The 27,182-nt window shown below is 36.7% G+C and overlaps 1 protein-coding gene across 8 annotated transcripts in view; it reads left to right on the top strand.

The window, feature by feature from the left end:
- The window catches only part of TNRC6C (trinucleotide repeat containing adaptor 6C), a 156,268-nt gene that overhangs the window by 45,571 nt on the left and 83,515 nt on the right, over positions 1-27,182 (top strand). For all 8 annotated transcript variants that reach the window (XM_025164659.2, XM_025164658.2, XM_025164660.2 and 5 more), the window contains exon 3: positions 392-413. In XM_025164659.2, the coding sequence (XP_025020427.2) occupies positions 392-413 (22 nt within the window). The remainder of the gene's footprint in view (positions 1-391; positions 414-27,182) is intronic.

Here is a 27,182-nt window from a genome sequence, read left to right as displayed (position 1 = left end):
GTGGAGAAATCCATTCCTCCATATAGTTACAATGGTTCAAAAGCCACTAATAGTAAAAGTATAATTAAAGCCACAGTTGAAATATAATTAAAATACTATTAAAACACTAAAACAGAATACAATAAAAGTAATTAGGCATGAAATGTACATATAATATTAACATACAGGCTGACATTAAAAAAAATCTTCAGATGTTCTGCTGTTATTCTGATCTTCCTTCCTACAAAATCACATGAAGTATTAAACCAGCAATTGGACAGACCATATAAACATGGTGATCATGTTTTATGTATGATATTACTGATTGTTGGGGCTACAAGTTTTTTCCCCACAGTTGTCTTCAATAAAAATCTGGCTGCTGACTGATCATTTTGTTGTTTTTGTCTTTCAGGCTGCTGAACAAAAAACCAAAGGTAATTGAAGATATGATTTATTATAGAATTCTTATGTTGATTTAAATAGTTTCAATGACTATATAGCAAGAACATGGTATGTAATAATATGGTAAGAACATTTTCATAGTATTACTCAACTTTTGGATTATAAAGTGGCTATAAAGCAACCCTGGTATTGATTTTAATTGAGTTCATAAGCAAGTTGGTAACTTTATTGCAGTTCCAGACCAGCGACAAAAATACCAATACTTAAGCTGCATGAAGTGTGGGTGCAGAATACATAGCCAAATTGCAGATGATAGCCAAATTGCAATAATCTTTTGTTGGTTTTATTAGCTATTTACTATCTTGCTTATAAAGGAAAAAAAATCATTTTCATGTCCAAAAACAGACAATAAAAATGCAAAATCAAATCATTTCATATATCTCTTAAAAATAATACAGGATAATATGCTCAATCATTTCAGTGGTTCTAGAACCACAGGGGAAAACTCCATTCATTAAAAAGGCCACTACAGTATTAAATCTACATCTAACAAAGCAGATGGCAGGGCATTCAAGCATACTCTGTTTCCTAGAGTTTGGGCACAATTAAAATAGTAAGGTAACAGGCTGGTTCTTGTTATTCAGGAATAATAATTATTATTTAAGTTTCTAGGTTTTGAAATTTTCAGGTACTCTGCCTAAATCATTTTGTTGTTCTTTGTCCTAAATACGTTCCCTAAGAGTGTCTCTAGCCCTGTCATAGCTCAGAGACATAGATCTAGTTTAGGCATAATAAGCAGGTTCCTCTTCATGTTCCACTGCCTTTGGATTGAGATAAACATTGCAACTGTATATAAATCAGGCAAACTGTTTTCTGCTAACTGTGTAACAAGCTTCCCAAGTTTAATCTGTGACATAGATTGTCAATCAGAGTGATAGATTTCATCACATACCAAGGTCTGAAGTGGATTTGAGACAAATCTGCTTCATCCAAATGACTAAAGCTGAGATGTTACCAGAGACTTTAACGCCATACCCAAAAAGTGAAATTAGAAACAGAACAAAATGGTGTTGAAAGTGTTTGTTTTTAAAATTTAAGGTTTCACCACTGCTTCTTTTGGATATTAAGACATTTTATTGGAAATGTAAAGAAACATTCCCCACAATTCTTACAAACTCAACTAATCCTCCTCCTTTTATAGTCAGGACCAGAACTATTGGAATAAGGATAACTGTTTTGGCCTCTGGCCTCTGTACACCACCACATTGAAGTTGAAAGGAAACATACCCAGATGGGAGCGAAGTCAGGACTTTCAGCTGTCATTCAAGGGGTTTGACAAAAGTGAGGCACTAACCATTCAGGAAGTACAGCCAGTGGCATACACACACCCCATCGTTGGTGGCTCATAAGTAATGGAACAAACCAACATCATGATAAACATAAGGATCACCTTTAATACCTGGATGAAAATCCTTTGCAGTCAATAACTGCCTGAAGTCTGGAACCCATGGACATGACCAAATGCTGAGTTTCCTCCCTCGAGATGCTTTGCCAGGCCTTTATTGCAGCTGCCTTCAGCTGCTGCTTGTTTGTGAGTCTTTCTGCCTTCAGTCTTGACTTCAGTAAGTGAAAAGCATACTCTATTGGGTTGAGATCAGGTGGCTGACTTGGCCATTGAATAACATCCCACTTCTTTGCCTTGAGAAACTCTTGGGTAGCTTTTGCTGTATGTTTTGGGTCATTATCCATCTGCAATAGGAAGCGGCGTCCTATCAGTTTGGCAGCATTTGGCTGAATCTGAGCAGAAGGTATAGCCCTATACACTTCAGAATTCATCCTATTGCTTTTATCAGCAGTCAGGTCATCAATCAACACCCATGACCCGGTTCCATTGACAGCCGTACATGCCCATGCCATAACACTGCCTCCACCATCTTTGACAGATGGTGTGGTATGCTTTGGATCATGAACTGTTCCTTTCTTTCTCCATACTTTTCTCTTCCCATCACTCTGGTGCAAATTAATCTTGGTTTCATCAGTCCAAAGAATCTTATTCCAGAACTGGGCAGGCTTTTTTAGGTGTTTGCTGGCAAAGTCTAATCTGGCCTTTCTGTTCTTGAGCATTACCAGTGGTTTGCACCTTACTGTGAAGCCTCTGTATTTACATTCATAAAGCCGTCTCTTGACTGTAAATGTTGACAATGACATGCCTACCTCCTCAAGACTGTTCTTGACCTGGCTAGATGTTGTGAAAGGGTTCCTCTTCACCATGAGCAGAATTCTGCAGTCATCCACTTTAGTTGTCTTCCATGGTCTTCCAGGCTTTTTGCTGTTGCTGAGCTTGCCAGTTAATTCCTTCTTTTTCAGGATGTTCCAAACTGTTGTATTGGCCACTCCCAATGATTTTGCTATCACTCTGATGGGTTTATTTTGTTTTCTCAGCCTAATGATGGCCTCCTTCACTCGCATGGATACCTCTTTGGACCTCATGTTGAGAGTTCCAGTGAACAGCTACCAAATGCAAATGTAACACTCAGAACCACCTCCAGGCCTTTTATCTGCTTGATTGGTCATGGGGTACCCAGGAAACAGGCCACACCTGGCCATGCAGCTGCTTGTCAGCCATTCGTTCCATTACTTATGAGCCACCAACAGTGTGTGTGTGTGTATGCCACTGGTTGTACTTCCTGAATGGTTAGTGCCCCACTTTTGGCAAACCCCTTGAATGACAGCTGAAAGTCCTGACTTCGCTCCCATCTGGGTGTGTTTCCTTTCAACATCAATGTGGTGGTGTACAGAGGCCAAATGCCAAAACAGTTATCCTTGTTCCAGTATTTCTGGTCCTGACTGTATAAGCTAGAATAGCAAAGTTCTAAACTTTTAATTCTGTGTCCTATGTATAGATTCTGTGTGCTCTGCACTTCACATAATCCTGTAAAAATGCAGAATGTAAAATTTATATAGCATAAACAGCACTGCTTTGGATCAGGAATTCAAACTGTGATTAGGACTAAGCAAATTGAAAAGATAAACCAGAATTTTCAGGACATGAAGGGACTTGGAGTCATTTTGAGCAAGTGGTTCTGGGACCCTGTGTGACAAATGTACGCACTGGAATTGTTAATGTGCTAAAAGAACCCCCCCCCTCGTGGAAAATGTTTATTGACAATTGAATTGTCAAGCTGGGATTTTTTCCTTTTATTTTTATCCTAAAGCAACAAATGAACACTATTTGTAAGCATCCACGTAAGAAGGAATGCCATTGTTTATTTGGATGCATAAATTCAGGCTGATCCTGGATATATTTTTTTTATTTTAAACTAAACAAAAATGTAAATAAATTTTGGTATTGTTTTGGAGTATTCTGGTAGGTATTTTTTTTCCTGTAAGTAGGTGTATATGACATGCTGGCAGTTGAGGTTTTTTACAGCTGAAAACAGGGTTTTTTTACAGCTAAATATTTGCATTCATGACAGCATGCACAAACCATCCAAATAAAAATATGTAGCATGTTTTCACAGATAAATCTTTGGGGGGGGAACTCTCTTCCTCTGTGTCATTGTAGACTGAGTGAGGACTACTTTAAGAAAGATTATATTCAACATAATATAGTGTGGCCAGACAGTGCTTAAAAGCTATGAGGATAATAACCATTCCCTGAAGATTAAGCCACATTTCTGGTAATCCCAGGCCCTTCAACATGAGGCTCCATTCTTAGATTTTTACTGCTAATAGCTTTTGACATATCTAACCCTCTATCAAGTTGTTTAACCTTTGTTTAAAATAATCTAAGCTGATAACTGCCATTCTATCATCATGCAGTTATTTACTTAAGTTAAATATGAGCTGTTGCTGAAATGTTCCCTGTTGTTTTTCCTAAACCTACTGATGACCTAAAATCCCAGTATAATTTCTTCATCCACTCTTCTGCTTTTTTTTCTCCTGTTCCTTACTGATCACTTTTTTTGTGTCTTAATCAGCTGTAAAATATCCTTTTTGAGATGGAGCTAGCATTTGTTAACCAAACTCTAAAGATGGGCATATCACAGATCTGTATGATAACATTGTAGTACAGTGGAACCTCGGTTTAGGAACTTAATTCGTTCCATGACTCTGGTCGTACCCCGAATTGGTCGCAACCTGAAGCAAATTTTCCCATAAGGTTCAATGTAATTACCGTTAATCCGTTCTGGCATGGAGGGCAGGGAGGTGGCTATTGCTTGGAGGGAGAGTCCCCCTCCCTACGACCACGTGTCAGGGGCGGAAAATGGCCACGGACCACGTGTCAGGGGCGGAAAATGGCCGCGGACCACGTGTCGGATGGAAAAATGGCCGCGGACCGTGTCACGGGAGGGAAAATGGCCACGTATCCTGTTCATACCCTGAGGCGGAGTTCGCAAACCGAGGTAAATTTTTGCGGCCGGAGCTGGTCGTAACCCGAAAAGTTCGTTAACGGAGGCGTTCGTAACCCGAGGCACCACTGTACTTCCTGATTTATTTTAAATTACCAAATCAACATTACTCTCATTAACAACAAATCCTATTATTGAGTGCTAATGGGACTGTAATCAAGTCAAAAGGCAAAACCAAGAGGGAGAATTCAGTGTAGAGGAAAATCCAATGTTTTTCAGCTCACACAAGGAACATTTCAGCAACACCACATATTTAACTTAAGGGTGCGGACCAGTCCTGGTTCCATCTTCCTGTCCCATCAGGTCTTACAGAAGAGATATGTTACTGGTCCCGTCTGCTAAGGAATGTCATCTGACAGGATCCAGGAGCAGAACCTTTTCTGCCACAGCACCTGCCATTTGGAGCATCATTCCACCCAAAGTTAGACTGGTCCTAACCCTGCTAGCCTTTTGGAAGGCTTTTAAGACATGGTTTTGTCATCGTGCCTAGGGATCTGGTAGGAGTATGAAGCCTGTGAGTTGGTTATATTGCTAGTAATTGTATGGTTTGTACTCTCCCACAAATTATGTTTTGTGGTTTTAAATTGTTTTAATTAGTTTTTAATGTTTTTTTTATTTATTTATAACTGTTCATTGTTTTGTTTTCTTTTGTTTTGTTATTTAATTATGTGAGCCGCCCAGAGTCATGTGTATTATTAGATGGGCAGCTAGGTAAATCAAACAAATAAGTAAAATAATAAATTCAAGCATTGGAATAAAAAAAAAAAGGCCTAGGCATATTCCACTGCATGCACAAACAACTCAAAATAACTAAATGTCTTTTTAAATTATTAGTACTTATAATTCCTATATTGATTAAAACATTCTGCAGTTTGTGGCACATTCAGTCATGCAGTGCGTAATGTCTATCTGTCACTGCTTCTGTCTGACCAGGACCCTGAGATATCTTTCCAAGTTGCCAGGTTTTGTCCTATTTGTCGTATCCTACCCATGGTTGAAGTTTAGCACAAATTTTGGGGATTTACAATAATGATGTATTTTATGTAATGTTATTGCATTTTTAAAGTGTTATTAATAATTATAGGTCTATGTATTTTATTGTTGTGCTTTCTGGCCCAAAGGCCATAATAAAGGTTTGATTTATGAAGATCTGTTGCTCCCAGACATTGATCAACTAAAAACTGATGCACCATATCTACCTACCCTTTTTCCTTTTTCCTTTTTTTTTTTTTTTAGTGTCTTCAAGTCAATGTTGACTCCTGGAAACTGCCTGGACTAATCCCTGCAGTTTTCTTGGCAAAGTTTTTTAGAAGTGGTTTGCCATTGCCTCCTTCCTAGGGCTGAGAGGGAATGACTGGCCCAAGGTCATGCAGCTGGCTTGATGCCTAAGGTGGGACTAGAACTCATGGTCTCCTGGTTTCTAGCTTGCTGCCTTAACCACTAACCAAATTGGCTCTCATCTACCTACCTACTCACTTTTTTTTTTTTTTTGCATATCTCCATTAGTTGTTTGAACTTCATTCAGTCTCTTGTAAGTACAGGAAGTCCTCAACTTACAACCACAATTGAGACTGGAACTTCCATTGCTAAGCAAAGTGGTTGTTAAGTGAGTCACACCCAATTTTACAACCTTTTTGCCACAGTCACTAAGCGAATCACTGTAGTCATTAAGCGAATCATGAGGTCCTTAAGTCAATCCGGCTTCCCCCATTGACTTTGCTTGTTGGAAGCCCCCTGGGAAGGTCGTAAATGGCGATCACATGACCCCGGGATGCTGTAACCGTTGTAAATACATGTCAGTTGCCAAGTGCCTGAATTTTGATCATGTGACCTCAGGGACTCTGCGAGAGTTGTAAGTGTGAGGACCGGTCATAAGTTGCTTTTTTCAATGCTGTTGTAACTTTGAACGGTCGTTAAAGAAATGGTCCTAAGTCGAGGATTACCTGTTTTATCACATCAGTAGCACTTTGGAAAATATCCAACATTTTAAGTACATTCATTTATCTTTCTCCTGCTTTTTCTTCTTCTATCTCATGCAATTTATATCTGTTTTTATTTCATTGCGTGATGTATACATCCTTTAATTTTAATTATTGTGATACAGATAGGTCTTCTTGCTTTCAGTGAGGTAGCAAACTTTCCACTTACTTGCTTCCTTATCTGATTGATTCTTGTTCTTGTAGCCCAAAACTTAGAATATAGGCACAAGGAATTATTCTCAACAGTGCTTTCTGTATGCCTCTGATAACTTTTGTATGTATCAGTTACTTCAATGCTTGATCTCAGTAGCTCCATTACTTATTCTACTTTTGGAATCATTTCTCATGTTTCAGGCTTTAAGCCACCAGCAGCTTTGAAAGCCAAAGGACATGACTTCTTCCAAGGACATGGCTTGTAATTTAAATGCCAAGTCCTCAGCACAAATTGATAATCTAGAGACAAGCCAAGAAACAAATGTTATGTAGATAAACTAAAATGCCTCTCTTGTGCCATTTTCAGCATCAGACTACAGTGGTTTTGTCCATGTATCATCCAGAATAAATTTAGGACACATATTTTTGCTTCGATACTGATTCAGGTTGTATTAGCTGGTAAACCTTGCCACCTATTGCTCAGAGTTTAGATCCTGAGTCTTGTCCCACTACTTTTTTCAGTTTGGATTGTCTCAGTAACAGTGTAGATATGATGCACAGGACTTCAGTAAGAGGGAAGAATTGGTCAAAATCATAGGCCCATCAGACTTAAGCAAAAATGCCTTTTCTTTGCCCAGCAGTAAATTGGATTCAGTAGTAGTCCTCCATTTTTGAAGATGATTCTGCTGCATCATTTACCTCCTACCCGCCTTTTTCCTCCACTTAGCATAAAAGTCATGATTTTCATCAAAGTATAACTCTGGCTGAGAAAACATAATAAAGGCTTCTGGCTCCTTTAATGTATTATCACACTGAATCTGAGTCATAAAGATATTTTACCTATTGAAGGCATGATCATACTACAAGGATTGTTACTTTGTTTCTCCATCAAAAGCTCCAGGTCCTTCTGCTTCCTGTTTCTTTCTTTCTGTCTCCATTTCTTTCTCTTTCTGTCATATTTATAATTTTTGTTATAGATTTTAACTTTTAAATGTCTAGATCAAGACAGTAAGAACTACTTATCTGAGGTATGGCTATCATATCTTTGGTCACTAATGGTTTCAAGCTATTCTCAACAGCAGTCTCAGCTGATTGTCATGGTATCAGAACTATTTCTAGATAGATTATACACTTGCACTGCACATTCTGTGCAATACTATCTTCATCAGGAATGATCAGATGGCCCTATCCTTTAATATGTATCATTTTCTTCACTATTTTCTAGGAGAGTCTTAATACCAGTGACTGCATTTTTGATATTATCTATTTCAGTCACTGGACATGCCTTTTTGTATGTTATACTTACATTGGCAGTGATTCATTTGCTTTTTACCAACATCATAGTCTCAGCAGATGGCAGCACCTGGCTGGCTTAAAAGCTGATCCAATTTAGTACTTGGATAGGAGATCTCCAGAGAGTATCAGAGGTACAGGCTACACTGGGAAATTGAAAAACCATTCCACAAGAAGGCAATGCCATAGTTCTATACTGTTGACAAGAAAACTACATGGATATATCTGTTAAATCACCAGGACTTGAAAAGTCAAACCCGACTAAGAGACTTGATTTTTTATTATCATATAAAATATTTTTATATGCCGCCCAGAGTCACTGGGAGTTGGGCAGCATATGAATTTAATAAATTATCATCATCATCATCATCAGAAAATTGTTTTTCCTGGATCATTTGGTGCCACTTTTCTGCTTAATCCAATACTTTTCAAATATCACAGCAAGAATGTAGTCATTCAAAGGTCTCTGTTCAGCCACTTATCTCCCATGCATTAGGAAATTGGGAAGTTCTAAATTGTTTGCCCACCTATACCAGATTCCATAATTTGAGTCTATTCCTACGTCCTTGTCTGATATTCTAAACATATATCAAACAAAATTCATACTCAAAAGTTTTAAACAACTTCTACCATCTGTTACCTTAGGTTGTGCTGACATCCCAAACATCTGGAGGGCACCAAGTTGCCCACTTTTCCCCCCAAAACTTTATTCTGTCATTGCAAGTTGAATAATTTTCTATGCTCCTCTTTGAGTGCAATTTGCAATATTTTTCTTGATTTAAAATATTTTTATTGATGCGTTGCTATTTAAAAGCACTCAGTTCTTGATATTCATGTGGAAAATTGATGCTTTCTAATCCGGTGCTTAAACATTTACTTAAAAAAATAATCATATGGATTCCTTAACAATAAACTCCAAGTAGGAATTAGGAGTTCTTAGTGTTTATTCTGTCAGTACCAAAATTCTTTGAATCAATATAGATGCAATTTTTTTTCTGCCTTTTTTTCAAGGTAGTGCTCCTGATTGCAACAATTTTTGTTAGTAGCATGAATACCGGCACTCTGATATACTGCATTTCAGTGGTCTATTTTTGAAGAGGGAAGTATGGTGATTATTGTTGTTGATGATGTTATTCCTACTATGACTGCTAATGCTAAATGGTTGAGAGTCAGAAATATATGGCATTCTACTATATATCATTCAGAGGTATATTATCAGATACTACTATACCTTCTGTTCATCCTTTCACCCCCCCCTTCTCTGAAGAAGTTGATGAAAGTACTGGGTGTACATTACATCTTCCTAGTAGAAGTTGGCAGGTTATTTCATAATTTAGTCATCAGAGTTTTGTTCAAAAGGAACTGAGTTTTTGAATCATCCTCCCCCAACACACACCCCTTAGTTAAATAAAAATGTACTTCAGATTAACTTCAATTTGTAATAGGAATGGAGGTTTTAATAAGTTTCCTTTTACAAGTTCTCTCATGATTACAATGCAGATTATATCCATGCCCTTTTCCACATCTCCTATATTTCAGTTTGGAATTCAATTAACTAAAATTCTGTACCTGACTTACTTGAATTTTCTACAGAAAAGTAGCACTGAACTTCAGTTATTTCCAGAGTGGACTTGCTGGTTTTGTATCAGATCAAAAGGTCATTCATGAAAATCAATCTCTCAGGATGGATGGATGGATGGATGGATGGATGGATGGATGGATGGATGGATGGATAGGCCTTAATGTGCTTTGCTTAGTGCACTTTGCTATGATGTGCCCAAACCACTGAAATTTTGGAAATTACAATTGTTTGAGAAATTGTATTTTACTTATTACAGGTAAGGATAGCTTGAGAGACTATGTACTCAGAGGAATTATTATCTACACAAAGGTCATTCTGATAACTTTGATCACTCACTTGATTTGCAATAGTTAAGGAAAGGAACTTATAATGTATAAGAGAGATCATTCTAGGCATGCTTTACATTTTTCAGTTTAATATATTTTTTATCATAATTCTAAAAAGCATAAGCTTTTTATAATCAGTGGAATGAGAAAGATTCGTGAAAGCCTTGCATTTGCATATATGTAGTTCCATATCTAAGAGTGGTTTAATATATACTCTCAGTGATAACAGGCATGTTTTTAGGCCTAATTCTTAGGATTTCTTCTCATTAGCTATTTTGTACATAGTTATAAATACCATAATACAAATTGTCACATACACTGATATATTATAAATTTTATAATTCATAAATATTATGAATCATTTTCATTTGCAGTGCCCAGGTGTAATGATTAGAAAAAGACACATTTTAAAAATAGGCATAGGGGGTTGTATTTTATGCATCTGATGTATTTTATGCATTTGATAAGCATAAAAGTAGAGTAGCATGAGTCTAGTCCACAGAAGCTCAGTAGGTTAATATTCCAGCTGTTTCAATACTTTTGTTTTAGAACAGTTTTGTTCTGTTGAAATGCAAGCATTAAAAAGCATTGTATAGGCATACCTCGGAGATATTGCTGGTTCAGTTCCAGACCACCACAATAAAGTAAATACTGCAATAAAGCGAGTCACCCTAAATTTTTGGTTTTCCAGTGCATATAAAAGTTATGTTTACACTATACTGTAGTCTATTAAGTGTGCAATAGCATTATGTCTAAAAAAACAATGTACATACCTTAACTTTAAAAATTCTTAAAATAAGACAACAGTGAAGTTTGCCACATCAATTGGCTCTTCCTTTCATGAAAGATTTCGCTACCGTGTGATGCTGTTTGATAAACCTAATATCTGCGAAGCTCAATAAAATGAAGCACAATAAAAACCAGGTATGCCTGTAATTGAACTTTCCTCTCATCATTCCTGCTAATAGCAAACTCAATGTCACCAGCAGAATTATAGCCAAAACAAAACTATTGAAAAATAAGGGGACACTATCCATATGCTTGGGGAAAATCTCAGGTTTACAGAAGTACAATAATATTTAGGTAGTAAAAATTAAAGGGTTAAAGAACCTCAAAACAGACTTGGGAAAATTGAAATTTTTAGAGAGAAACCTAGAGGATTAGAATCTACTATTCTGTACCTTTAATAAAAGGATCACTGCATTTTCCTCTTTGAGCAGTACCAATATCCATAGAATCAGTGATCAGAATAAGAATATTGAGTGCTCCCTCTGCTGTTTGCAAAGCATTCGTGTTTTAGATTATTCATAAAGAGGGCTCAAATATGCAGCATTTTTTTTCTTTTCATTGTCAGGATGACAAGCTATGTTAGGGCGTTGTTGATTTTCCTCCTCTGTATCTGTTCTAGATCTTGCATCCTTTCTGTGATTCTGGGACAGTCACAAATGTAAATGATCCTTCAGTTGCTTCTCAATACTTCTTAACATCTGGGACATCTTTTTTGATAGCTGTTATGCTTTGAACCAAATGCCAATGATTCTTGAGCTGGGCCTGTGGTGATTCCAAAATGTTTTTATAGAGTGCTACTATGTTGAAGTCAAACATTTTAGTGGCTAATACTTTTCTGTATATATCTACAGTTTATCTTGGGCATAAATTTATCCAGGAATGGTACCACTAATACCTGCTTTATTTGTATTCTTATTTTGGATTCTGCTTCATAAATTAGGATTTTTATTTTGTTTGGTCCAATTACAAATAGTAATACTTCTGGAAACCAATCTTACTGTTTTATATTTGGGGATGTTATCTAAGCTAGAATAAAATAATAATGTGGAATGAATGGTTTCCCTGAACCCACGTTTTTCAGTTCCTGTCATAACTTGATATAAGCAAAGCTGTAACAAATGCTGATCATTGGTTAGTTATATTGCTGCTTAATACAAAGCATGTGTCTTAAACTAAACTGCACAGAATTTTGAATGAATGAAGTAATAGCATAATATTATTAGTGGTTTTAATAAAACATTTAATTCATTTTAACATTGATGTAATAGAAACTGATTTACTGGGAGTGGCATTTAATTAATTTAATTCAATTTAGAGAGTTAACTCTATTACATATTAGTACAGAAAATTACCTCTGAACAGTCATTTCTCATTGGTGACATGCAATAAGTTAATTTAGCTCTTGAGTTCGTTTGGGTGCTTTGTGAGTTGTGCTCACTGTTGCCATGGTGATGGGTGCTCAAGCAAGAGCTGTCAACTAAAACAATAAATAGAATAAGCCAGCTCTGCACATTGGCACCATTGTTGTTAGTCTGTAAATACAGACGTATGGATTCTGTTTGCTCTACGCCTGATTTTGGTCTCTTTAGTATTTTTAGAAGAAGCCACTTGTTTATGTGTTTTTAATTGCTAAAATTGCCCTGGAAGATTTAACATATATATCTTTGAAGGCTTGTCTGATCATCTGCAAGGATGTATCTGCAAGGAAGCACAGAAGGGTTCATTGTTATGTGTGCAAAAAACTGAAAGGACAGTTGCTAGTTTTCATCAGCTCAGTGATTGTAGAACTGATTCTGCCCAGCTTTGTGTGAGTGTATACATTTTGTGTGTGAGAGAGAGAGAAGATGAAAGAGAAGGTGCTTTCCTCCTTCCTTTCTTTTATACAGCAGTGAGAATTACAAAAACTGCTGGATCTGCATTCCCAGTGTTCCTGAATAATTTAAATGCTGCTTCCCATATATGTCATTAATATATGATGGCCCTACAGACATAACATTCTGTTAAGGTTCAGCTGAATTAATGTAAACTCTTCCTGATACTGTATCATTCCAGTTTTTCACTTTTAGACACTGGAATGTGTCTGCTTTAAAAATGTATTAGCCATCTGAGAAAGGAAATTCTTTGTCATCTTAGTCCATCTTTTAAATAGTAGAAATGATAAGTATTAGTATTATATCAGTTGAGAAGTGCCCCTCCTTAGAATATATTCTTTTGAAAGCTTTTGAGTTAAAGATAGAAAGACTAAAAAAATAAAACTCCAAGGGTTTTCCTGCAGCTGTACTAAATTGGAGTGATCAGAATCAAACAACAGTCTCAATGTGTAGACTGCAAACATTAACCATATTCAGTTGTTTGCCTGCAATATATGAAAAGTTAAATGTGGGGGATGGGTGGGCAACATGGGGATACATGTAAGAAAATCACATATAAAATGTCCCAATGTGTCCAGTTATATTTAGAATAAACTGTGAAGATGTTGTAGAGATTGACAGGTGTGTTCAGTTGAAACATGTTTCCAGAGTTTCTTACATTCAGGAATGGTTTCTGATCATAGGAAGCTTGTTTAATCAAAATGCATATATAGTGGTACCTTGGGTTACGATCTTAATCCGTTCCGTGACTCTGGTCACAACCCAAATTGGTTGCAACCCGAAGCAAATTTTCCCATAAGGTTCAATGTAATTACCGTTAATCCATTCTGGCATCCGCGGACCACGCGTCAGGGGCGGAAAAACGGCTGCGGACCACGCAGCAGGGCGGAAAAACAGCCACAGACCATGTGGCAGGGTGGAAAAATGGCCGCGGACCACGTGGAACGGGCGGAAAATTGCCGCGGACCACGTGTCATGGCGGAAAATGGCCGCGGATCTGGTTCGTAACCCGAGGTAAATTTTTGCAGCCGGAGCTGGTCGCAACCCGAAAAGTTCGTTAGCAGAGGCGTTCGTAACCCGAGGTACCACTGTAAACCCTTTTTATCTTTTCATATTAAACATGTGAAGCTGTGTAAAAATAGCTAAGCAGGGCTTCTATACTCGTTCACAGCCCCTCTACTGTCAGAGACGATGTGTGGTTAAATACAGGTGATGGTGAATGCATCCATGAGGAAGGGAGTAGTTCCACCTTCTCCTGAAGAAATCATTCCTGATCCAACAGTTCTGGACAATGTTTGTTTTGCACCCAAACCTTCCCTTTTTAGGGAAGATTGTTGAGAGGTTGGTTGCAGTTTGCAGTTCCACAGGTCTCTGGAGGAAACTGATTATCTGGACCCTTTTAAGTCAGGTTTCAGAATTGGGATGTGGCACATAGGGGACATTGATCACACTCTTGGATGACCTGTGGCAGGACCAAGATAGCGATGGTTCTCAATCTCTCAGCAGCCTTGATAACATTGATCATGGTATCCTTTTGGATTGACTTTGGAGGTTAGAAGTGGGAAATACTGTATTGCCGTGGTTCTCCTCCTTCCTGCAAGGCCAGTTCCAGTTGGTGTTGATAGGATGGGAGACATCTAGCCTTAGTTCCTGGCTTTGTGGGGGTCCTCAGGGTGCCACCCTCTCTCAGTTTCTCTTTAACATCCACATGAAACCACTAGGTGAGATCATCCATCAGCATTGGGTTATTATCAGGCTGGTGATACACAGCTTTATATCTTTACACTAGATTGACCAAGTGTTGCCATCAAAGATCTTTCCCAATACCTGGACGCTGTGGAAGGGTGGAATGGGGAATAGAATTTGGCTGAACCCCAGCAAGACTGAGTAGTTATGAGTTTTAGAGCCCCCTGGATTTGGAGACTTACCAACTTTTAATTCTGGATGAGGTTCACTCCTCCAGACAGAACTGGTGTTCAGCTCCTGCTTGAAGAGCAGGTGACAGTCATGGCCAAGAGGGCCTTTACACAAGTCTATATTTTGTGCCAATTGCTCCCATTCCTGCATCAGAAGACCCTGCTAATGGTCACTTCCCAATTGGACTATTGCAACATGATCTACCAGGATGGTGCAGGATGCAATAGCATAGTTAGTTATGGGTGTACTATGGTACATCTATGTAACACCACTACTTCACAAACTGCACTGGCTTTCTGTTGGCTTTCAGGTGATTACTATCACCTTTAAAGCTCTTCATGGAATAGTGTCAAGTTATCTGTGGGATTGTCTATCTCCAATTACGTCTACCTGTCCTACAAGATCCAATAGAGTATGCATGAAACTTTCAGGCTGTATGGCCATGGTCTAGTTTTCTGGTGTCCTGATGTTTTGCCAGCACCTGTGATTGGCATCTTCAGAGCCAGAGTGAGCTGCTTTGTAGTGTGCTTCTTGGCATCTCATAGGCAACTGAACAGGGGCTGACTGGGCTCTGTGTTTGCATGTGGCAAGCTGGTATCTGATTGGTCAATGTCATGGGAGTCCAAAAAGCCGGTTCCAGATTTGTTCTTCATCTAGGTAGACTTCCAATTGGTCTATTTTGAAGACATTCCAGGACAACCGGTTCCTAATTAGCCTGTCCATGAACCAGGCTGCTGATTGGTTCTTTGCATAGATAGACTTCTGATTGGCCTATTTTGAACAATTCCAAGAGAACAAGTTTCTGATTGGCCTGTATGGAATGATGCTGGCCATGAGCCTACACCAATATGGAGCATGAATGCTTTGGGTTCCCTCCATGAAACAGCACCATCTAATGGGCCTAGGAGGTGTGCCTTTTCTGTTGTGACATCAGCTCTTTGGAACAGCACTGGGTTAGAAAGTTGGGTGAGCACATCTGGAAAATAGATTTTCAACATGTTACATTTTGGGCCTCAATTTGTGCTGTTTTATATTGTGTAGTGGTTTATTATTTATCTGATTTTTTTTTAATTTTATGTTAGCTGCCCAGAATCTCACTTTACAATTTGGGCAGCCATATAAATTGTATGTTTGTATGTATACATATATGTATAAGTACATATGTACATACCCAGCCATTAATTTAATATAAGTAATGCTGTCTGGCATATTTCAAAACTAATTTCTCTCTGAAATGTTTTCACTCAGTCAAATCTCCAAACTCAGTCATATCTGTCCTTACTTAACTTAAATGTTGAAATACACTCATAGTACCATTGTACATCCAAAGAAACCAAATGCCTCCTCTAATCTGGCTGAGTTGATTGTGAGGTAGTATTGAATATGCCAAGACTTATTATATGCATAATTTCAGCATGTATCTGGAACTAGCTTGTTATTTGACTACTGCTGTATCAAGTTTTGATTCTAAGTGGTTATATGTGCTGTTCATGCTGAAATTGTTGATGATATTGTTAGTGACATTACCCTTTGAAGGCTGAGATCCCTGGCTTAACATGGATATAGATAGCTGCTGTATTGATCGTATCGCTGAACTTTCAAATAAGCAGATTGCTGACTGTGGCAGGAACACTGCTGCACTTAAGAATCCTTTGAGTTGCTATAATAGCACAGAGTCTCCTAGTGTACATAATACAGCTCAGGTTAGAGAATGGAAGTTTTGGCTGCTGATCAGTTTGTCTTAGCACGGAATGTAGTGTATTGGAGTGGGCTTAAATTGGATAAAGGTCACTTGTAACTCAGTCTTGTAATGAGGGAACTTATGGGTTAGTTGTGTGAATTAGATCCATAGACAGTACTGGGCCACGTATGAAACTAGGATCTTGATTGCCTGTAGAGTAGTAGCATCTCCTGTTAGGAAGATCATCTGCCAACTAGGATCTTGATTGCCTGTAGAGTAGTAGCATCTCCTGTTAGGAAGATCATCTGCCATCTGTCCTCGGAAAAGCAATTCTCCAGCCTTTGTTAAAGACATCAACTCTACTGCTACCTGGTAGGGCAAAAAAAAGGGAAGTACTTTATTCTATGAAGTTTCAAGCTCATGATGATTTGGAGAACTCCATCCTGTTCTAGTTTGTTTCTTTGTTTCAGATCTGAAAACAATACTTAAACTATCATTGAAATTTTTGAGGATTAGCATAGGATTTTATGCATTATTCATCCTACTAGAACTTAAAATAGCCTCTAAAATGTGTCTCAAGATCTGACAAACTGATTGCAAAAATTGACAAGTGTAAATAAGGTTCAATAGTTGCTTTGATTTCTATCTAAGAGTTCCTGAAGGGGAACTAATTTAGGTGGGTGCTCATCCTATTCCAATTATTACCTATAGGATGACTCAGAAACTTACTTAATACTTCTGAAATCTAACACTACTTTTCATCACCAGATTTTCATGGGCAATGTAGTCTTTATTTTTATAGAATCTGACTGCAACAAAAAACTGAATGCAGATGATCAGGCTGGAGCAGACTCCAAACTATTTTAGAGCAAACACAGGAAAATTAAGCCTTTGAAAGATCACAGACAAATGAATGCTGAATCAAAGCTAAATTCCTTTTAAATTCCTTCCACATTTTGCTGAAAGTGGGAATTATTATTATAGAATATATGTACACATTGTAGGACTTGGCTGTACTTAAATATGTTCAGACAAAATTATTGTTCATGAACTTTTCATTTTTTTCTGCATGTTTCTTTTGAGTACAAAATGTAGGGATTTGTAGGAATAGAGAAGTAAGCTTTAATTCAGTAATCTAAGCAGTATTCCATATGATAAATATAAACTAGGAATGGTCTACAAAGAGCAAGCAAAAATGAAACAGATTATGAGAATTGCTGTTAAGGATGTAATGTAGGGGGAATAATTATTTTTGCTTTGCTTTGTAAGATCTAAACCGGAGCTTCATTTGGTATCACGCTGGGATTGGTTAAAAGGTAAAGCCCCCTGAAAAGAAATCTAAGCTTCTGGACTAAGTTGAAAGCACTGGTTCTCATATTACTAGTCTGAACGCCAAACACTATAAGTATACAGTCATTAATTCAGAGGACAGCTTTTTTCCCCTTGCTTTACAATTTGGCCCAAACATAGTGAAACACTCTATCATGAAATATGTCACAAAACAGGGAGGCTCCAGACACTCAGATAATATAACAAGCCTTTAAAATCCTTTGGCAGATCACTTAATCAGACATATCATATCTATACAAGCATTAAATGTATGCTGTACCAATGTAATAAACAAAAATATAATAATAATATAATTGTGTTATAGCAGTGTATTATGACATTCTTTAAAAAACAATTCTACAAAATATTATAAAAGCTAATGCTAAATAATTAGGAGGAAACATTCATTTTCCTTACTAATGGAAAAAAAGACATTCTCTGACTTAGCAGCAGAACAAAACTGTTTAAAAAACCCCTAACAGAGGCAGGCTCAGTCCTCATTCTTAAGGCTAGATGATAAATGGTGCATACTCTCTTCTACCTAAGGCTAAGGGATATGATGAGAGTGTTTTGTTTTGTTTTGTTTTGTTTATGTAATATGGACACTTATCTCTTATTTAATCAGCAGTCGAGGTACAAAAAAAGCACCAGTAACAAATTAATATAACCAGTGCACAGGCTCTGCCACACATCTGGATCCCCAAGCCCAGTGACAAAACCACATCTTTAAGGCCTTGCAAAAAGCCTTAAATTTGATATCTATTTAGTATGCAAGCCAAAAATAGTATCCCACGTACCTATATACCTATGACTCCACAAAGGTACAGAAATACTCCTTAATTCTCATACAAGCTGAACAACTACTTGATCTCATATATTATAGAACAGCAGCTCTTGCTAACTTGCCGATTGGCTGGGGGCCAGGTTAGCCCTCAGCAGAGTTCTTAATTCCGAAGGTCCAGATTTTATTAAGATGCAGTTGAAGATTCCCAAATAACTCTCAGAGACTTTTTTGGATGTTTCACATTTGTTCTTCCACTTTGAGAGACAGCTAAATAGCTTTCCTACCTTCCTCATTATGTTGGAAATAACGATTCTCCAAGATAACTTCTCTTAGTGTCCCTAACCACTATGTGTACATCTCAAGACCCATACAAATGGATGCAAACATCTGCCACATCTAGGAGGACTTTGCCAAACTCACTGTTGTGAGAGGAGTGAAACCAGCTTAATATAGATGATAGCTAATCAGTCAAGTTAACCAGTATTGTTGGCCCTTCAGCTTTTGTTCAGTTCAAAATGATATATTAAAATTAAATTTATGGATGATAGTTCTAGAGAGTGTAAAAATATATAACCAGATAACATAAATGTATTGTTCTTTGTTGCTGTTAGGCATTTGCTTGTTCCAGGATTGCTGAATTAGAGCAGTTCTTAGAGACACTTCAGCAACTCAACTGTAGTTACACCTTTTCTTCCTGCTTAGAATTATAGCATTATAAGGCCCTTTGATGCTGTAAACTTTCAGATGGGATGGACTTTGAGGTACCATCATAAGGTCCTCCAGATTTGTTTGTAAATACTTACAGCTTTCGAGGTAAAATTTGGATTATATGCAGAATGAGAGAAAATGGAATGAAATTTGGTTGGGGGCAGTCACAATTTTTCTTCATATAGTATTCACGGAAATGGCCCTTTATAATCACACAGTAACATTCTGGAGCCAGTTTTAAAGTTTACAAGAGGATTGGGGGCAGGGAGAGGAATCCTTAGATCATTTCATAATTGTTAACATGTTATTTCACCCTGAAAAGCAAATGCTTTTCTCCTCCATTCACAAGTATTGTCTAAAGTCTCACCTTCTTTATTGGATGTAGTCTGGTAATGCAACTGTTATGTAGTTGTTTGTTGAAACACTGCTGCCCTAAAGATTCTACAAATACTGATATAAGAATTATATAAGTTTTCTATTTCATATAGGATCTGTCCCCATAAACAGTATCAGCATTTTCAGGATTGGGTCAGATATAGGTATCCTTTTTCTATGAGGGCAGTTGTTGATGAGGCAATAGGAAATGTACTATCAAGAAAACTAAACAAGTTAACAAAGAAGGGAGCAAATACATTTTAAACCAAGATAGCAACACTTGTTCCATATGTTCTACTAAGATTCAATATAGATAGTAAGACAGTAAATCTCCAGGGATTCTGAAGAGATGTAGAAATAATTGATTTTTGAAAGCACAACTTTAAGAGAGGCTGTTAGCATCGAAACATATATATAAAAACAAAATGTTTAAGGCTCTCAGAATTAAAGTGCAAGAAATTAAATGCTATTCTTAGTATATTCATACATTTGAGGGACAATAAGAGACAGATCCAAGTGATTTGTATGATTTGTACAGAGTGATATGGGAATGCTTTCTGAAAAATATGATTTCTGACTCATTGTTGGAGACTATAAGTTAACATGCCCTCTCATAAAACATTGGCATCTCACTGACAACTTTAAATTCTTTCTGGATGACATATTTTCAAACAGCTTCTCTGGCACAAAAATTAGAAATTAATTTGTCTGAGTGAAAAATCACTGAATACATGGCAAATAAATGTCATTGTTTTATAATGGCCATTTAAGGTGGGTAGTTATCTGTTAACTTCATTTGATGATTGTATGTCTTGGTGTGCAGTTTTAGCATAAATTATATTTCAAACCTTGAAGCTCATTAAAAGGTACTCATATGAGAGTAGGTTAAGCTGATGTGTTGTCCTTCTAATTTAAGGCCAATGATAGAATAGGTTATGTATGTGGAATTAAAAGTAGAATGACATTGCACATATAACTTCACATGGAAGAGAAGAGGAAATATTTCTTAGATTTGTTATGGTCCTTAGGATGCATATATACTCACAAATTTAACCGCTTTGAATATACATGCTAAACCTCCTTGATTTGCATTGTCTGATACTTGCTCTTTTCTTATGTACACTGTTGGCAGGGTTGGGCCAGGATTGGGATATATTGAAAGCTGTGCCACTCTTTAAACTGGGCTGTTAATTTGATAAAATGAAGTAGAAGACATTATTTTCACAAGTTTTCTAAAGGCTCTCCAATGAAGAGTTGAGGAAGGTCCAAACTACCATTTTTAATTGATTGGTTTAAATTACCTGTAATGTGAAGCTCAGCAGAGAGCAAGAACTAGCAACTTCAAAAGCAGTTCATTTTTTTAGATTAAAAATTGCAAAGAAAGAAAGAAAGATGGTATTTATTATTTTGTGACATTCTACTTGGTCCTAATAAATATTGTTCGATTTTTGGAATTTTTTCAAGAGTCATCTTTTTCTAAATTTTTTAAAACTGTTATGTTGATAACATATTAGTCTTTTTTTACTTTGCTGGGTCAGTTTATTACTTAGATCTTCTTTGTCATGGCAATAATGGTTCTTCTTGAGATGAATATGTGAATGTAAAATTGAATAATTTAATTAATCCACTGACAATATTTTGCTATACAAAAGCCTATCTCAGTTCAGCATGATGCCTAAATGTACTGTTTGGAATTTTCAGCATGAATGAATAAATATAAACAGTAAAGTGCCTTTAAAAAAAAACTTTGCTAATACCAAGTTAGTAAAACCTTGTTTAGAAGTATTTAAAACTTAGAAGTACATGATTTTAAAGGCAAAAGTCTAATTGGAAGAGTTTTTGCCCCTCATGTAAGCTCCCACCCTGGCATCTCATTTGCAGCCTCACATGCTGCTGTTAAGGGTGGGGATTAAAGTTTGTCCCTCAAAGATCTCACATTCTCAATTCCATGCTCAAGGCATCCTCCCACCCCATTCCAGTACCTGAAATTGCTGTTTTCAGGCAGCTTAAGCAAGATACATATGGGAAAGGGAATGAGAATTGTCTCATAGGCAAACTACTCCCACCCCTATTTTATAAGGCCACAACTCTACTAAAAATGCTCAAAGAAGAATTTATCCTAGAAGAATATAGTGCAGTACTTTACGAAGCTGCTGTAGTAAATCCCAGACAGTTGTTCTCAAATAACATTAATATCTGTGAAGACTATGTACCTGGTGATCATGTTTTCTAATTTCCCAACCACTCTTATACATAAATAAATCCCTTGAGAATGAGGGCAGTGTGCTTATGAGTGAATTTCACACTTGATTCTGAAGAGTTTCCTGGACTTGAATAGCCCTGTTTGTAAGGAGACTTGAGAATTACAGCAAAAATATTGAAAGTAGCCATATAAAGATTATTTCTACAAAGCTTGTTCCTTTTTCCCCTTAAGATACCTCCAAAAATGAAATTTCATACAAGGCAGATTACTTCTTTATCAAATATAAAACATTTTATAAGTTACTTAGATTTTTTTCTGCATAGTGGATGACAAAGGAGAGTTTGCTTATATTAAAAACATAACTGCTTATATAACCTTTGTGATACTTTCACTTTTACCAGCAGATGTCACTGTTGTCAAACTTGAGAGTTTAAGAGACAAAGGAAGTAATTTTCTGAATAAAAACTCTCCATTTGAAAATGGGAATTGAGGGGTTAAAATAAGCCTTTCCAATATAAAACTCTTTCATTGCCATTAAAAACAGAACTTGGTCTATTCTTAAATATCTCACTTTTTCTGCTTGAGTTCCAGTGTTTCAGGAGAACTTGGGTAAGTTTTTCTTTGTATCTGGCTTTGTTAGGGGATACCGCTGTGTGAGCACAGTAAGCTTACTTCTATTTAAAAGGTGTTTCCTGTTTCCATTTCCTGTTTCAAGGTTGCTTTAACAACTTATTTCTGTACATACTCTATACACAGTTTTGTGCACGAAGGAAGTGGCTTCATTAAGGTTGAAGAGAAGGGGGAAGGAGATGAGAAGAGAAAAATTGGCCATTTGATTGGCTGGATGAATAGCTCTGATTTATGTGATCCATCTGTTTCCTGTAATGAATTCATAAACCCATCAAACAATGACCCAAACCAATTACAGGGGGTGGGCTGGGGGGAATACACTGGCATGCTATGTTTAATGCAGTGAAGCACTTGCATTGTATAATCAAAAATTCTTCTCACATACAGCACTTTGTAATGGAGCTGCTGTATTTAATGGAAGCTGTAAATAAACCCCGTCACAGCAGTGGCTAAGAATGTATTGCTGGCTTTAACTGTTCCGTGTCCAGAATGCTTCTTGCAGTGATCCCCTTCTTTCCCTTCTTAGTGAACAAATGATATCTTTGGGGGGTGGGGTGAGATGGGGACAGCAAAAGGAAGCATACACTGTGTAGTAATAGATGTGAGGAAATTGGAGATCCAAAAGACTAAGAAATCAATGTTGTGAGGCTTATGTAGTTTTTATGACTTCTGTGTTAATCTGTGCAGAAATGTATTTAAAAGCTAAATTGAGATCTGAGTGATTGATCCCATTCATTGCATTAATAACATCTATATGGAATTCTTTAATGCTTTTGCACAGAATTGGGATTTCTCTTAAATTCTTATAATTTGTTTCCTTCACATTTGATTGTGAAATTTAGACACTATTAAATAATGGGATTATTAGTAGTAGCAAGCAGTTAGTTTAGAACGTGGAAGGTTTTGTGGGAATATTGGAGGTATTTATTAGAAAAATCCAAAGCAATGTGGTGCAATCCACACACTCGCTTTGTGTCACAATTGGTTCCTGACCTACTTATTTTAAAAAAAGAAACAGTCTATAGTTTTAGTAAAAATTAAAAGAACATTTAGCATGCCCAGTAGAGTATATATTGTTATATTGCTCTTAGCTCCATCATGACGACGACAGACTAGATTTCATTTTTTTGTATCGCAAGCAGCTGCTTAAATGACAGCATCCATGGAAATATATTAGCATCAGGTAAAAGGATAGATAGGCATCCTCTTGTGTAGATTGGCAGAATGGCCCTTAGGTCTGATTAAATGTACGGCATGCAAGATTTTAGTGGTCTAGTCAGTCTCCACCGACTGCAACCTCTCTGCCTGTTTGTTAGATTTCTGTGTAAGAGAATGTGTTGATATATTAAGAAGAGAGACATCACTTTCATAAAGTACAATTTTGATCAAGAAAAGTGCCTTCAAATCATCTACCATTTAGAAGACATTTGTTGGATCTGCTACCGTAAAGAAAATATTAGCAAAGTTAATACATTCATTCAAATCTGCAGGCAATTTCCTACAATCCACTGTTGTTTAGCTGGGGGGTGCTACTATGAAATTGCACATAAAGGATTTTATCTTAGCATGTGTTAGAACTTTGTTACTTTAAAATACCTTTTGCAAATAATGATAATGCTTGATATCTAAAGCACAGGGAAATATGGATTCAAGTCATTTGTGATCTGTAAGATTTTAATTATCTTGGTAGTGTAGTTGAATACCTCTCTTCCAAATTCTATAATCAGGTGAACATTTTTTGGCAGAAACACTTATTTTTATTATTTAGTAGTTCCTATCTCTTAATGAATATGAAAGAAGCCTGTGTTTCAGAATACATTCAAAACTCCTTTATAGATAGTATAAATACTAGCCATACAAAACAATTTTTAAGGTCATTAATTTTAAGTTGGTAACTGATTACCTCTTTATTCCTAACCATTGCTGTCAACTGATTAGTTTTTTAATTATTTTATGGCTCTTAACTGATTGATTACATTTAAATAAATTTGCATATTTTAATATCCTAATCATTATGCCTTTATAAAGTTGAAAAGAAGATAGGCAGTTTTTGTCTTGAGATTGAAATGTAGGTTTAATTTGTGATATATCATTATTAATAAGGAATATTTTCTTTAGTCAGACACAGCCTGGTACAATAGTGTACAGGAGGCAAAAATAGCACAAAAGCAGGGAGGTTATCTGTATTTATAAGATATGGGTTTAAAATATGTGTTGTTACCTACGCCATCTTGTGCTTCCTATTGTTTAGGAGGGAAAGGTACTTTGCTATCAGCCATATTGGATCAGACCAAAGACCTGCTGGACAAAAAACTTCCTTTCTGTTCCTGCAGGGTCCAACAAATGTCTTTGGGGAACAGACAAGTAGACATGAGAGCAATAGCGCCCACTCTTTTATATACTTTAGCAACTGGCAATCAGAAACAAATTGCTGGATTTATCCTTTCTAAATAACAGTCATTGTTGTCCAAAATAATGTCCAATAGTCCAAAAGTTGTCCAAGTCATTGAGAATGATTGTACTGTTTACGTAAATGCTTTATGGAGAAGTATTTGCTTTTATCAATGTATATGCTGAATGTATATTAAGGAAAGCTGGATTGGAAGAAGATGAGTGTGGTTTTAAAACTGGAGGAAGAAACATCAATAACCTGCACTATGCTGATGACACTACTCTGATAGCCAAAAATGTAAAGGATCTGCAGGCTCTAGTAATAAAACCAAGGAGCACAGTGGAAAAATGGGATTAAAATTAAATATAAAGAAGAGCAAATTAATGATAACAAGTACAACAACCAACCTTAGAACTGCCAATAAAGTGGTAGATAGCTTTTGGCTTTTAGGATCAACCATCAACAGTAAAGGAACAAGCTGTCAAATAATATGCCTAAGATTAGCACTTGGTAGAACAGTCGTGAAGGCCTTGGAAAAGATAATTCAGATGCCATGGTGTGTCTATATCTACAAAGATCAAAATAGTGCAAGCAGTGGTATTCCCTCTGACACGCTATGGAAGCAAAAGTTGGATTTTGAAGAAGCAAGATAAAAAGTATTGATGCTTCTGAACTTTGGTGTTGGAAAATACTCCTGAGAATACTGTGGACAGCTGAGAAAACAAATGGATCATCAAACCACTTAACCCAGAGGTTTTTGCATAACATGTAGGATAATTTAAGCAAGTAGGATAATTTAAGCCTGGTCATTTGTGCCGAGAACTCTGATTTGTTCAGTGGCCCATTTTTTGTTTGTTTTCTTGACTGTCCACAGTATTTTCATGAGTCTTCTCCAATACCAAAGTTCAAAAGCATAAATACTCTTCCTATCCTGCTTCTTCAAAGTCCAATTTTCACTTCCATAGAGTGTCCCTGGGAATACTATTGCTTGCATGATTCTGATCTTTAGAGGTAAGTAGCACCAGAAAACTAAATGGCTGGTGGAAATAAGAAAAACTGCTCTGCAGAATCTGTTAATGAATCAAAGCTCTTTCTTCCCTAACAACAATATTCCTGTAAAAAGCTATCTTGACATTCATTTCCCAAGAGGCTGCAGTCAATTTAAATCATAGTGGACATTATAAACTTCTTAAAGGTCAGCTCGAGTATCAGTCCATCATGGGCAGCAAGATGTACTTAATAACAATATATATCATCTCTTCTCATACCAGATTTGAAAAAGCAGACTTCTACTATTTCATTCAGATATGACTGTAATCCCTATAATTTTGGATTTCCCTTCCCTGGACCAAAGAGAAAAGTCTGCATTGGGAGAAAACCACCGGTGTCACAAGTCTCTTCTGACTTTGTTTAAAGGAGGTATTCCTGCAACTTTCCATGGCTATTTCTAAAGAGGCTTTGGATCAAAACTTTCCCATTTCCCTGAGATAGTAATTGAACAAAGGAATAAGTACAGTGTATGCTGAATTATTTACAAGCAGATTTAGTTCATTTCAATCCCATTGGAGTCAGGAGAAAGAAAAACAAAAAGAGAAATAAATACTGGGAGGGGGGGGACAAAAACCACTGGCCAGATAAAAATTGTAAGAAGTCATTGGAAAGAGCACTGACTTAGTTGTGTTTCCCATCTGTTCCTTCTGCAAAGGATTTCAATTTAAGCATTGAATATAGTTCAAGCTGCATTTGAAAATGGTGCCATGTTTAATTGAAACACTCTAAAGGGAGATTTTGTTCCCCTTTAAATGTACAGCTGTGATTTATCATTATATGAACAGGCCTCTGACTTTCACATAGCCCTTTGTTTTTGATACTGCAGCAGCATGGAGAACAAATTATGTGTATGGTTGGAGGAAGTCAGCTTAATTTAAATTATGTTTCACCTAATTTTTTTTTTAATTGAACATTAGTTCACTAGTTGCATGAGGGCTTGATGGAAAGCTTCGATGAGTCCAATAAAAACAAAAAATGGATGCTTCTGATCTTTTCCAGATGCACCAGAGGAGAAAGAGGATACCAGGGAAGTGTGAGTCTGGGGCTTGTGTAGGCTCATTCATGTAACACTAAACATACTTTAGCATAATGTCAAAATTGACCCTTTGAATAAACCAGCTGGCTTTTAAATGCTGTTTGAGCAGATGAAGTAAAAGACATTTTTGTCTGCTTGGATAGTATAATAATTTTTAAGGCTGTCTCTTTTATTTGTTATATCATAAAAACAGATGGCAATTATTTCGATAAAGACAACAAGCATTTATTTTGACAAAATTTCTGTTTACCTACTGAAGGAACTTTATGCTTTTGATATTGGCCCTACAAT

The sequence above is a fragment of the Python bivittatus genome, unplaced genomic scaffold, assembly GCF_059951505.1.
Source record: "Python bivittatus isolate LINGU-HERP-01145 unplaced genomic scaffold, Pbiv_v1 ctg000080_np1212, whole genome shotgun sequence".
Classification (NCBI taxonomy): domain Eukaryota; kingdom Metazoa; phylum Chordata; class Lepidosauria; order Squamata; family Pythonidae; genus Python; species Python bivittatus.
The sequence above is the reverse complement of the archived record's forward strand: the minus strand, read 5'-3'. Positions and strand labels throughout refer to the sequence as shown.